We start from the raw sequence: 13,330 nt of genomic DNA, 5'->3' as shown, positions 1-13,330 counted from the left end.
ATTAATTGGATTGTCTAGATAAATTTATGTTGAGTAAATTTCAAACCCGCCAATTTGTTAATTTATGTGAATATAGTGAAAATTACGAAGGATTTAAAATAAGTTCTAGGTTGATATCATTTCAAATTTATTATTCGCACCCAAATCAAATTACTCCCCTGTAAATCAAATTTCACCATCCACCTGTCAAAATAAAATAAAATCATTTCATCAAAATGCGACATTTGGTTATTTTGAGTGTCTCTTGCATTTGTGTTGTGTAATATAATGTTGAATTCGGATCAATGAATTTGAACCTACGGATTTTTTATTTTATTTTTTATCATTGGGATGTAATAATTGTTTTTGTTTGATAGATTAATCGAAACGTGATGTTTGAATTACTATACAATTTAAAAGAATTGAATTACATTTATTACCAGTTATAACTTTGAGTAAATAACAATCATTCAGTCCTATGAATTTTCATTGATTGCAAGGAGGACAATTATTGAGACCATATTGTTGGGATTAATTATTATCCTAATTAGGTGAACAATCAAAACGTTGTGTTTGAGTTGATATACTCATGTACAATTTAAAATTTTTGAGTTTTACCGTTACCACCAACCATAAATTTTAGTAAAACGACAAAAAACTCATTCGTACAATTTTTAAATAAATGTAGTTGAAATCTTTATAAGAGCTACAACTTGGTTCACAAACACGTTCGATTTTCTCGAGCATAATGAAAAAAAAATAAAATAGTAATGTGAAGTTCTAATAAAACTCGAGATCGAATCGAAATTTTTTCTTCAAATTCGATTTTATTTGTACTAAAACTATAATGTAACTGGATTAAATTCACAAGCACTTGCATGAAATTGATTCCCGAGTGAAAGTTGCCAAGTTCGAGACCAAATAAAAGCTTGTTCATACCTCTCCAAAAAAAAAAAAAAAAAAAAAAAAAAAAAAAAAAAAAAAAAAAAAAAAAACTTTTTTCATAAGCATGGGGTCAAGTTGTAATTAAACTACTCGTGAATGAAAGTGTTGCAAGTGTACCTATCAATTAGAGTTGTCATACAAGCCAACTCATGGCGGGAAGGCGGACCGGCCCATCATTTCGACGGGCTGAAAATCCTCAACCCAACCCAACCCAAGGTGGGTTGCGACTTAGGCGGGCCGGCTCGCGGGTTGGCTCACTACAAATAAAATTAAATAAAAATCATTATAATTAATTATAAATTTTATTTCATTAATAAATATTAATGAAAAAATTTTAATAAAAATTTTAATTATAGATTTCATACGTGTAAATTTTATATAAAGTAATTAATTACAAAAAAATTCATAACTTTCCTTAAAAAATACATATATCACATAAAAATAAAACAATAATTCTCCATGCCTGCGGCGGACCAACCCGCGCGGGTCACGGGCCTAGGCGGTTTGGTCCACTTACGCCCACCTTTAGTTGGGTTGAAAAAATTTCAACTCAACCCACTTAAATTATGTGGCGGGGCGGAGCAGGCCGACCCGGCGGGCCTAACCCAAATTGACTGCTCTACTACCAATAGCTAGAGATGTCAAAATGAGTTAGGCCCGTTGCGTGGTTGGCTCACCCGCCATAGAATAGATGAGTTAGGTTGAGGTTGACAATTTCTCAACCCACCAAACGGTAGGTCATCACGCCTCGTCCCGCCTAACGACGGGTGGTGGCGAGTCGGACCCGACAAATTACACGTAAGCTCATCGGGTTGGCCCGCCGCGTCCCGTCTCGCTAGCCGATTTGACACCTATGCAATACCAATTCTCCAATTCCTACTGAAATTTAAGGGTATAATCGGATAGGGACCCGTCTCGTAACCCTAAAACCCAATTCCCGTCCCCATAAGAATCGAAACCTCTTTTTTCTCCCGATCCCATACCTAACACTTGTCGGGATCCCGAATGTTCATTGAAAAGTAAAAAAAAATTGTCACTCTTTTTTAATATATATTAAAAAAACTATTTAAAAACTTATATTTCTCTATATTTTTAAAAAAATGAAACCTTCGATTAGGAATATATAAGTTTTATTAGATATGTTCAAAATTAAATTTGATAATAATAAAACTCTAAGTATTGTTCGCAATATCTAAGATCAAATATCACGAAATGTGTTGTTCATACACAACAAGCACAACTCAATTCCTCGTGAAATGTTGTATTTAACATATGAAAGTTTTGTATTTTCACAATTTTGTCAAGAATAACATCAATTATGCAATGATAATTTATAGAAAATATTCGAGATACAAATTACGAATTAAAAGTTACATTTTGTTAAATAAATAAAGGAAAAATTGCATCTCTTATTGACATATTTGTTATTAATTAAATAATTATAAATATGAATTGGTTAAACTATTAATAATTTTTTTTAAAACATAGTTAAAAAATGCTATTTCATTATTCTAATATTCAATATTTTAACAATAAATAATTATGTGAAGTAAATCTAAAATTAATTTATACATGGGTTGAAGTCCAATATGTTAATAAAATTAAGATAAAAATATATTATTAATATTACTTTGGGTGGAGAATAATTACGAAATTTCGGGTCGAAAAATTATGGATCATGGTTTTTTCGAGACGAATGCTATTTATGTTGTTTAGTGAATTTAATTTTTAATAATTTGTGCAAAGGGGTTTTTTTTAGCAAAATATAACACGATTTATAGCACAAAATGTAGTAGAGAATTTCGTACCGAAAAATTGTCGATCATGATTTTTTCGAGACGAATGACATGAGATTTGGAAAGGGTTTTTGAAATTTTTTTTTCTGCCCTGACTGAAATCGCATTTCATTGCTTCGGTTTCAAGTCGGGCGCACGCTTCCTGTGGAAGATTTTGGCGGGATATTGCCGCGGACAGGGAAGGAAAATTTCTGAAGGTTAGGGTTTACAATTCGTTTGAATCTCAAATTAAATTTTTTATATTAATTCTTTGTTTCAAGTCATTTCTTGATTTTGCTACTTTTACTTCACTCGCATTCTTTCATCACTGCCATTGATAATGCGTGGTGGATCGTGCTAGTTTTTACGGGTAAACTGATTTGTTCGTTGAGCTTCAGCTTCAGTATTTTGCAACACTAAGTCAACAGTAAAGGTGGTTTATTTATGGCCATATGTGAGGATAATTTTACATTTTTCTTCAAATAATTATTGTTGATCCGAGAATGATTCTTTTCTAATTTCGGTCTGTTTTTTTTAAGTCTTGAGATGGCTTGGTGGGAAGGCGTAAACGAAACTCGTGTGCTAATAGCACCAGGTATTCCAGTACAGTCCGAGGCTGCATATTTGATCTTTATTTCTCTCTGGTTTTTATAAATTTTCCTAGTTCTTGCTTGTTTGGTTAATCCCTTTTTAATATGGATGATTTATTACTAATATTTGTTAATCATATCTGTGAAGCCCTTTGCTTTCAACGCATTATAACGATTGCGAAATAATTTCCCCTTCCGCCTCTTTGTGGCTTTCAACAGCGCGCTATATATTTTATCCTTTGGTTGGATTTTTTGAATTTTCATTTTAGCTTATGATTGCACTTTGCAGATAGTTGTTCCAAAGAGAATCAGGTGAACGATTTATTGTCACTCCGACATCCAAAAACTGGTAACTTTCAGACTGTTATCTCTCTCTCTCTTGTTCGTTCCTATGAATCACTAAGACTCGAGCAAGAAAAATTTGAACTCTGCTATGTTAAATTTGTTGATGGACCAGTCATAAAAAAATTGTCTATAGACCAGAATTCTGTTTTTGTTGAGTTGATGTCACATGATAGTTTTTCTGCTTTGTTTCCTTGTTTTTTGTTTGCTTTCCTCTGCATCATCCTGTAAGCAAAGTTGTTCTGATGGTCTTTACAATTGATGGTCTTTACAATTGTGTGGCTTCGTTTGTATGTCCAACACTTTGATACAATTCATGTATGTGGCAGGGGATGCGACATGCTATCTCTGTAGTGATGGAGTTCTTCAAGAACTTCACTGGTTTAAACAATCTTATGGGTCTTGGTTCCTTGGTGATTATGTTTGCGAAGGTAAATCCTTGAATCCACTCACATGGATGGGCATTATACTTGGTAATGAGAAACCTGCAAACCATTTGCCCTCATATTCTTATTACTTACTGGCTTGTTTCTGACAGATGGTCAATTGTATATCGCCACTCCAGTCGATCCCGTATTCATTCTTTTGCCAATTTTCCATGAAGCACGAATGAAGGTTTTCAATCATATTTTTGGCGGTCTGAATTTTCGAAAGTATCTTTTGTGTTGGTTGCTCTATCCTTTTGTAAAATGCTTCTAGTTAGCCTTATTGCTTGCAGCAGTAAAATTTTCATTTTCAAGATGAACGAGATTTAATGCATAAACGTCAAATGCATGCTGCAATTTAAATTGAAATCAACGTTCTTAAGGCTCTCTAATGAGGTAAAAAATATGTAAGTAATCATTTTTTATTCTTTCGAGATTTGTCGACCCTCCATTATGATGTATGCAGAAAGGTGATGATCCAGGGAAATTCAGGCAACTAGACGAGATAATTTATGTTCCTGGCTACCCAGGATATCAGTCTCTGTCATCAATGGCTGATAAGGCCATGCAAGTAGTTTGTGATGTCAAAGGTATTTATTTTGCATTGGTATTTATTGAAATGCTCCGTTATTGAGCTTTTGCCTGTTTTTTCACAATCCGTATTTCTTGACTCACTTGAATACTATTTTAAGATAGAATTAACTCTAGCCTCGATGATGCTTTAAAACATTAATGGAATATTCATTGCATATTCCATGGTCAAGTTTTCTGAGTTAAAATGGACCTGTTAAAGTTGCATAAATCTGCCTTTGGCTTCAAACTTCCGTGTCAAACGTATAGTCTCAAGTGTTGTGTCCATCGTCCTTACCAGATGATTAATGCAAAAACAAGTTAACTAATTAATTTAAAATAACAGGTTAGTTACTAATTCGTGGGCACAAGATAAATGGCATGATCGAATGTTTATCACAAAAGTGTTTTTACAAGCAACAACAAAACATGACAGACTAAAAATACTGTACAGTGTTTGATTTTTAAACCTAATAGATACTCCACTGATGCAACAAAACAAAATAGCAAACAACCTCAAGTCTCCTCTTCAGGACCTATGCCTCTCTCCGGATGACCTTCACTATTAGGCTGCAAACCTACCCCGCCGAAGCGAAACAGTTCGGAGATACATATTATTACAAATCACGATAGTATTCAAACAATGTAAACCGTGTGGATGTATGTATGTATGTCATGTATGCAAGTGTGAAACAAACATACCGGGGAGATACGTGTGTCACTCACCGCTCAAGGGTTGGTGTGCACCCCAAGGGGATGTGTAGTATGCTCCGTTGGCCGATGGTCGCCCATTGTAGACTACTGGTTAGGAATAGACAAGGCAAGCTCGCATTCACACCTCCCTTTGACTTTTTTCCTTATATAATTGTCTGTCGTACAGTGTGACAAAACAACGCTGCATCCGGAGGCTAACCTTTGTTGCTGTATGCAGTGAGTTAGTCTCATTTCTGATGAATTAAACAATAATAATTATACGGCTAGGTGCATCTTTCCTTCACTTTCTAAGTTGCCTATGCTCATGCCTTGCACTTTTTAAGCCTGCTGCTTGACATTATTTACGCCATATAGCTTTGGCTAGTTATGTTACATTTGAAGTTTTCTTTCCTCTCACAGGGTTTCAGACCTCGGTGTTTTATTCATATCCTATAGTTTAAGTAATCTGTTTAATGTTAGAAGCTTGCCACTTGAATCGAAGTATATGCATCAATTCTACAAGTTTGAACCCATGTGTGATTATGATAGAAGATGCTAATGAAGTTGATTTACATTTTAAATTTCATGCACCTAGGATTCATCTCCTCACGTGGTATATAATCCTTACAATGTGGGGAGGGGGTTTGGACTGAGAGGAGGGAAGTACAAATGGTAGGATGGCCTTTTCAACTCTTTAAGAAAACAGTGGATGACAATTTGATGTAATTCTTCCAGTATGACCAATTTGTCTTTGAAAACTTGATCAATCAGAATGACGTTCTGTGGATACCTCATTTATAAATCTCAGGCACCTGAATGCATCTTTACCCTTATAACAATATTATTGAAAAAGGCTTGGAGGATTCTTCCATATTTTTCTTTCTTTGGACAGAAGTTGGGTCTACCAAGTTTTTTAGGCTTAACGATTCAAAGGTACAGATTTGGTTGTGCTATAAGGTTAGTCTCGATATCTTTTGAAATTAATTTGTGGCTACTCGTTATTTTACATTCATTTTACTTTATTGTGAAGACTGATAATATCCATGTGAAGATATAAGAGACCAAAAAGGCAAAAATTGCTCGACACGGGCATAATATAAAAAGGAATTAGAGGTTTTCACCTAGAAGTTTCATCCTAAGAGTCGGTCAATCTGGGAAAAAGTGCCCTCTTCCACAGTCTTCCCGCTACTTTTTACATGGATTTTGCACCTTCGTAAATTGTAGGTACACCAATTGAAGCGGACACTACCAACATTGGATAAGAATTTCGCTGCTCAAGATGAGAAAGATACGTGTATGTTTCTATTGAATAAAATTTGAGACTCTTTTCGTTTCAGCTGAATGAATTGACCAAGTTTTAGTAGGTCTGAAATAAGAAAGGTTTGTTATGTACACCTTGCATGTTTGCAATTACAGGGAGGAGACATATGAAACAATCTTGGAAGAATTAAAGGTAGCATGATTAAGAAAAATATGGAAATTCACTTTTAATGTGAGCACAAAGTGGTTCTATTAAATTGATTGGGCTCACCGCTCAAGGGATCATATTGATCAATTCAAACATAAGAGTCGACCTAGTTCAACTTTTGGATTTGGGTTAATAACTTCATTATGGGAGGCAATGAGGTTAGAACAGAAAAGCAACAAAAGGTTGTCGGGCCATGTGAAGAAACAAATGATCCAAATATAAGGATCAGTGGGTTTGAATGGATGGATTTTATATCCAATAGTGTGGAAATACAACTTGCTATTCAATCCAAAACATCACGGGGAGCGAGCTTCACTGTTGATCAGTAAACTTTTTCTTGTGATCATTCGTATGCCAACTGTGTTTCGTGTTGAGGCATAGGCTTATTACGCAATATCATAAGTACTTGAAACATGGAGTACATTCACCACCTAATTAATCTGCTATACTAAATATTAAACAGTCATTTCATCTATGCATTCGTCTATCCAGATATCATGCACTTTCAGATGCTACAATGTTGAAAGAAGGCCAGCTATAATTGTAGTCCTGATTAACATCTGTTTATGCCAACAGTATTTGATGCAGTGTCAATATTGGGAGAATACCTGGTGGAAGAGCCTTGGCTGAAACTCCTCTGCGACAAATTACAGTATATTTTTCAATTATCTAATTTTATTTTTTATTTTTCAAAGTTTTATATGTATCATGTAAAGACTACAATAGCAGACCACAGTATATTTCTGCATAAAAACTAAATTGTCCAACATTGGTATGGGTAGAGTACTGAAGTATTGTCTCAAGCTCTTAAAAGTACTTTTACAATATTTATGGTAGATTAAACTTTCTTTAACTTTTTAAAAGGGCTGTATCATGTCTCTGTTGATATTCCATAATTCCCAACGAAGCTAGAGATTTAAAATATTGTGTAATAACTATTATTTTGAGAAATCAACTCTATTCTTATTATTTTTCTCAAGCACGGCTAAAGTTTATGTACCTTTATCCTTGGTTGCACAACTGTTCATTGTCAAGAAGAGGGAGAACTGGTGCCATATCATCTTTACTCAATTGGAATTTAAGAACTTAACCAGATCATATATAGACTTATAATTCCAGTTTAAAGTATGCTGCATTGAGCTGCTTGCTTTCCTTGAGCGACAGTTAAGTCTCTCCTTATCTGTGTATTCCTTTAATACTTTCTTGTTTGTGCTCGTAGATTAAACTTAAATGAAAGAAGAAATACACCAGCAATTGATATTCTTCCAACTTCATCGGGAAGTGATCTTGCCTCGTTTAATCCGACACAGGTATATCCACTGACATACTCTGCTTTCATGTATATGAGTGGAATGTGTGGTATAATAAGAGCAGGCGAATACCTTGTTTCCTTGCTGGGAGTTTAAGAGTTTTTTTATAGTGGCATATTTTCTTAAACTATAGCCATATTATACATAAAGCAAGCAGCAGCTGAACCGTTATGATCACTGGAAGCACTAGCTCAGGTTTTGTGTGTTGACATCATCAAGACAAGAAACTATAAGTGTCTTCTCCCATTGCAGGTGAACAATGGCGTCGACAAGAAATCTACCCGAACCACACGGCAGACTAAGAAGATTAAAGTGGAGAAAGATTCGCATAATATCAAGGACATGTTTGGTCGAGCTACAAGAAAGGAAGGTGAAATCTTCAAAACAAATGCAATGCGCCGGCAAAAGTAAGATAACTGAAAGTGCCGGAACGATGAACACAAATCTCAATATCCCATTTTATTTCTTTGGGAAATGGTGGAAACCTTATTGGTTTTACTGTATGGCTGTATCTTTATTTACTCATGTAGTGTTCATTTGCAAACTCCTTACCATTTGCGAAAAGGTTACCTACTCGAACATCTCCTTGGAGGCTATAACTGTTACTATTGTTAAATCTAAAGCTTAAACACGATGTCGAGGTCTGATATTTTATCTTTTTTTAATTATTCTTTTTATCATTTCAAATTTCATATGACCTTTAATTATTATTTATATTATTTCAATTTAAATATAAATCAAATTACAACCAGTAATTATTAAGTCAAAGATTTGGAAACAATAATTCGAACCTCAAACAGAAATGAAATCTTTCTTGAGACGAGCCATTTGGTATTTTTAATCGTTATGTTTGTCAACTATGGGTGGGCATTCGTAGTTCGGTCCGATCGAGTACAAAAATACGATAGTACGGGTTTTAAATCGGGGTTCGGGTAGTAATCGAACCCGATTAATATTTAGTGGATTTGGGTTTGGGTAGTCATATACTATCCGAAATATCCGAGTACTTGATTATTATTGATATATTTTTTTTTAAAAAAAGTTACATGAATTATTGTTTATTTGGTTTGGACTTTGGAATTGGATAAATAATACCCGTGGCACATTAGTTTGGTGTCGTAACTCGTAAGTTTGTAACCTAGAGAAGACCAGAGAGGCTGAGAGGGAAGAGCCGCATTCCCCTTATTCTTCCATGGCTCAAAATTGGAGACTTGGTTCTAGATTGTAGCTGACCATCGATTCAACCTCAAAATTGGAGATTTGGTTCGAGATTTGGAGTCTGGAGACTTGCTTCTTGATCTGGTAAGTGCTCGTAAGGGCAATGTAAACTTGAATGTAAAATTGAATGGTTTATGGTTCAGTGAGAGGAGCACGACCGGCTACTGCGGATATGACTTATGAGTGCCAGCAGTTTAGCTGGAAGCGGCTTTACTTATTTTGAGTTGGAAATTCAATGGTTTATAAAGTTTGGCCATGAAATTTGAAATGTCGTTGATGCATAAGTGGTCTTTGTCCTCTTTGCTCCTTTTGAGTGTGAAACTTACACTTATTATATAAATTTAGGTATCGAATTTGAATAATTTGGTGCTGGCTTTTTTTATCATTTGCTGTTGTTTCCTTTCCTGCATCTTAAAGCTGGTGATTTTACTTTAGATTTTTTTGTCTATTAATTTTGTCTGTTTTAACTCAATGTTATATGAAACATAATTACACATTCATTTGCTTCAAGTATCTAACGGGCGTGAAGATATCTGCAACTTTCATCTTAGAATCGTGCTAAACTCAAGTTTTCTGTCACTTTTGTGGTTCCTGTTGAATTGTTGGTCCTAGATTTTTGACATAATTTTCTTGGTGCTTCAAGGAAATATTAATTTGTAGTTGTTTGTTTCCATTTTTTTAATTCATTTTTCAAAAAGCAAGAAACCCGAAACGGACCCAACCTGAACCTGACTTAAAGTCGGGTACCGAGGTTGTCGGTTCCGTTTCGGGTAGTGTTAGTTGGGTACCCAACCCGAACTAACTGAAACCCGAACTACCCGACCCATACTACAGAACGATTAAAAACACCAAATGGCTCGTCTCAAGAAAGATTCCATTTATATCTATATAAAAACACACCAAATGGGTATGTGATTTTGGTAAATTGACCCCAAATGTCCCTGCTATTAGGGCTGAACAAATACTTGATTTAACGATCGAATATAAATAAATCAACATATTTTGTTCGGTTACAAACTTAAATCGATAATTCGTTGTTTTTTTGGAAAATTATCTGTCAATTCGATTTCAGTTTTTTAAAAGTCGCTCAAATGGATTTGGGATTTTTTATATAATCTTTCTTAGAAAAAGATTGGGGAATAGGGTCTTACATTAAATTGTAATTTTTATTGAATTCGGCTTGTGTTTAAAATCTGATACTGGGGCTGCCTTTAAAATTCAAGTTTCATCTTCATCAATCTATTCTCCATTTCTTCGTTGTTCTCTTCCTGCTCCCTCTCTTCATCTCGAGTGTGATCCATTTCCACTCTACTGGCTTTGGTAAGTTTCTATATTTTCTCTTGGAATTTTTGTTGAATTCTTGTTTAAAATTATTTGATTTCCATTGTCATGTGAATTGTGTTACGAAGGCTGAGTTGATGGAGAGATGAGGAAATTTAAATTGTTTACTGCATTAATGTAAGTAAAGGGTGTGTTCAAATATGAAAATTTCTTACCTTTTCAATCTTGTTGGAGTTGTTGGACTGCTCGATATTCCGTGGAATCGAAAGAGGCTAGAGAGGTCGGGTCTGGATGAACCCAAGGCGGAGCTCAGCCGTGGGTTTGGGTGGTGTAAGGATGATGAAAAGATGATGCAATCGAAAATATTGATAATTTGTTTCGTTGGGAATTATGAATATCTCTTCGTACTTGTTGAATATCTGATATCAAAGAATTATTCCCAAGTTTTTATAACCTCATGCTGGGGTACATGGATTTCTGTGGATTTGTTTTTTACCTGCTTTTTAAACTTCATATATTTTCTCTTTGATAAATGCATAATACCAAGACTTTTCATGCTAGATTTGTTGATTCATTAATGATTTATTGATGAACTTCACATGATCAAATTTTTGGTTTGACTTTGTAGTGCATTGATTATGTCCGAAAGTTCATGCCATTTTCGTATGCTTTCTCGAGAAAGTGAAAGATATTGCTGGAGGATATAAAATGGACAAAGTTGATGATAGTTTGCAGTTGAAAAGGATAGTCTTTGTGACTGTTGGGACTACTTCTTTTGACTCCTTGGTTAGAGCCGTAGACACTCAGGAAGTTAGGGAAACATTGTTAAAAAAGGGATACACCCATCTCCTCATTCAAATGGGGCGCGGTTCGTACATCCCCATGAAGGTAATATTAAGTTTTTTCAATTGATTTTTTTCTTTAATTAACATGGTGATCTTCGTGGATAAATTTTGTGATGTCTCTGTCATCTAGCTCTAATTGTCCTTTAAACATTGATCTCGTAGCTACTAGGTTTAAATATGAAATATTAATATCAGAAAATCATCTATAGGAGACACTTTAAGCACTGTATTTTTATTATTGTGAAATTGATTATTTTTCTGGGCATTTCATCTTTTTCACGTTTTCCATTCTTTCAATCTTATGCCTGCAACAACTGATCTCTGAGTCATTTTTAATATTTGTGTTTGAGAATGGCCTATTCTGAATCCCTCTTGTATCTTGGTTTTCACTTCAATGTGATAAGAGTCCTTTGTCATCTCATCTCATTTCCTTTAAGTTTAACCCCACATCAAATGATCTAAGAGTCCATTTCGTCTTGAATTTGACGTCACGATTTTGAAGTGAATGATAATATAGTAAGTTACTCATCTGCTGGAGATAGCCGCCACCTCACTCTTGAAGGTGCACTTTTCTTAATTTCCATAATGAATATAGAAATCTAGAAAAGTAGAATTTGAACATGCCAAATTGAGTCTAGTGCATGTGTTTTATTTTGTCAACATAGTTTTCTTCCCCTGCTATTATTTATGATTTTGACATAATGACATTTATTTCCAGTCTGCTGGAGAAGATGGGTTTGTTTCAGTAGATTATTTCACATTTTCACCAAGTATTGCTGATCATTTGAGATCAGCCTCTCTTGTTATCAGTCATGCAGGTAAGTCATTTATTGCGTTTTGCTTTACTAATTGAATAATCTCTTTTGATCGTAGAATTTCAAAACCAAGTCTTCCTTCGTTTGGACAGGCTCAGGGAGCATATTCGAGACCCTGCGACTGAGAAAACCTCTGATCGTGGTGGTTAACGAGGATCTAATGGACAACCATCAAAGTGAGCTAGCAGAAGAACTTGCGGAAAGGAAGCATTTGTTCTGTGCTCATCCCCAGACACTTTTTAGCACCATTTCGGAAATGGACACCGAGAACCTTGTAGCATATGAGCCTGGTGACGCCTTACCCGTTGCTAGATTTATTAACCAGTTTCTGGGTTTCTCTAGTCAATGATTCGACGAAACGAAGAAGGATAGTTGAGGTTTTGCTTAGAGTGGTCTACATTGCCATAGTAACTTCAGTACATGCATATCTTTGGGCTTTATTTGCTTGTAATTTCCGGAAATATTTTCATAAGCTAAGATACCCTAACTAGTTTCAAATTCACTTTGAAGGCTGTATTTTCATTTTACAATATCAACCTATTATTAATAAAAAAAATTAAATAACTAATTAATTTTGATCGGAAACAATGTCTACAGTCTACAGACAAAAAAAAAAATTAGAAATTGATTCGAAATTCTAAAAATTTTCAAATTTTGACATTATTCGCCTGGATGAATATAGCTACAAATATGACTTAGGAATCGATCAAAAAATGTCCAATTATTTCTCTTTAAAAAAATTTAAATATTTTTATAGCATTAGTATAGTCATGAAAGTTGAAACAAATTAAATTTAACTCAACTGTACAGAAGATTTCCCATCACAATTCCTTGCTAGGTTGGAAAGAGTAAAGCTCTCTACAAGATGAAAGGTAAGATGGGTCTCTCTATTGGATTCTTCTCAACTTTTGTTTCTACATGATTTTTTCGACCTAAAAAACCTTTATTCGATTGAATTTGTGCTCTAGATTGATATTTCTTTTTAAAAAAACAAGATCAAATAGATTAAAGTCACCATTATAATATACTTTCCTTAAAAAAGATGTTGACACAAATGCTCAAGATAACTTTACG

The 13,330-nt window shown here is 34.5% G+C and overlaps 2 protein-coding genes across 6 annotated transcripts; both read left to right on the top strand.

Annotated features, from left to right (window-relative positions):
• The first annotated feature begins 2,757 nt into the window (after positions 1–2,757).
• LOC140871776 (uncharacterized) lies at positions 2,758–8,863 on the top strand. Of its 4 annotated transcripts, none has more exons than XM_073274466.1 (12): positions 2,760–2,917; positions 3,061–3,132; positions 3,239–3,294; positions 3,579–3,638; positions 3,961–4,062; positions 4,170–4,246; positions 4,523–4,646; positions 6,212–6,276; positions 6,544–6,613; positions 7,364–7,439; positions 8,007–8,097; positions 8,350–8,863. In XM_073274466.1, the coding sequence occupies exons 3-12, from the start codon at positions 3,246–3,248 to the stop codon at positions 8,506–8,508; spliced, it is 873 nt and encodes a 290-aa protein (XP_073130567.1). In that variant the 5' UTR covers positions 2,760–2,917; positions 3,061–3,132; positions 3,239–3,245; the 3' UTR covers positions 8,509–8,863. The 4 variants fall into 4 exon arrangements, with proteins under 4 accessions (XP_073130570.1, XP_073130567.1, XP_073130568.1 ...); XM_073274467.1 differs by having other exon boundaries at positions 3,061–3,153; XM_073274468.1 differs by lacking the exon at positions 3,061–3,132 and having other exon boundaries at positions 2,761–2,917.
• A 345-nt stretch (positions 8,864–9,208) lies between these two features.
• LOC140871828 (uncharacterized) lies at positions 9,209–12,817 on the top strand. 2 transcript variants are annotated; one of them, XM_073274565.1, is made up of 4 exons: positions 9,209–9,399; positions 11,246–11,484; positions 12,160–12,259; positions 12,349–12,817. In XM_073274565.1, the coding sequence occupies exons 2-4, from the start codon at positions 11,305–11,307 to the stop codon at positions 12,603–12,605; spliced, it is 537 nt and encodes a 178-aa protein (XP_073130666.1). In that variant the 5' UTR covers positions 9,209–9,399; positions 11,246–11,304; the 3' UTR covers positions 12,606–12,817. The 2 variants fall into 2 exon arrangements, with proteins under 2 accessions (XP_073130666.1, XP_073130665.1); XM_073274564.1 differs by having other exon boundaries at positions 9,213–9,399; positions 11,225–11,484.
• Positions 12,818–13,330: the final 513 nt, after the last annotated feature.

Source organism: Henckelia pumila, unplaced genomic scaffold, assembly GCF_033568475.1.
Source record: "Henckelia pumila isolate YLH828 unplaced genomic scaffold, ASM3356847v2 CTG_461:::fragment_3, whole genome shotgun sequence".
Lineage (NCBI taxonomy): Eukaryota > Viridiplantae > Streptophyta > Magnoliopsida > Lamiales > Gesneriaceae > Henckelia > Henckelia pumila.
This window is presented reverse-complemented; position numbering and strand designations above follow the sequence as displayed.

What these genes read in the sequence shown, in the direction of transcription:
- LOC140871776 (XM_073274466.1), top strand. Translation starts at nt 3,246, where the DNA reads ATGGCTTGGTGGGAAGGCGTAAACGAAACTCGTGTGCTAATAGCACCA. An exon ending in AGTAGTTTGTGATGTCAAAG is followed by an intron (nt 4,647 to 6,211) that starts GTATTTATTTTG and finishes TTCTTTGGACAG; the next exon opens with AAGTTGGGTCTACCAAGTTT. An exon ending in AGATTTGGTTGTGCTATAAG is followed by an intron (nt 6,277 to 6,543) that starts GTTAGTCTCGAT and finishes CGTAAATTGTAG; the next exon opens with GTACACCAATTGAAGCGGAC.
- LOC140871828 (XM_073274565.1), top strand. Translation starts at nt 11,305, where the DNA reads ATGGACAAAGTTGATGATAGTTTGCAGTTGAAAAGGATAGTCTTTGTG. An exon ending in GTTCGTACATCCCCATGAAG is followed by an intron (nt 11,485 to 12,159) that starts GTAATATTAAGT and finishes ATTTATTTCCAG; the next exon opens with TCTGCTGGAGAAGATGGGTT. An exon ending in TCTTGTTATCAGTCATGCAG is followed by an intron (nt 12,260 to 12,348) that starts GTAAGTCATTTA and finishes TCGTTTGGACAG; the next exon opens with GCTCAGGGAGCATATTCGAG.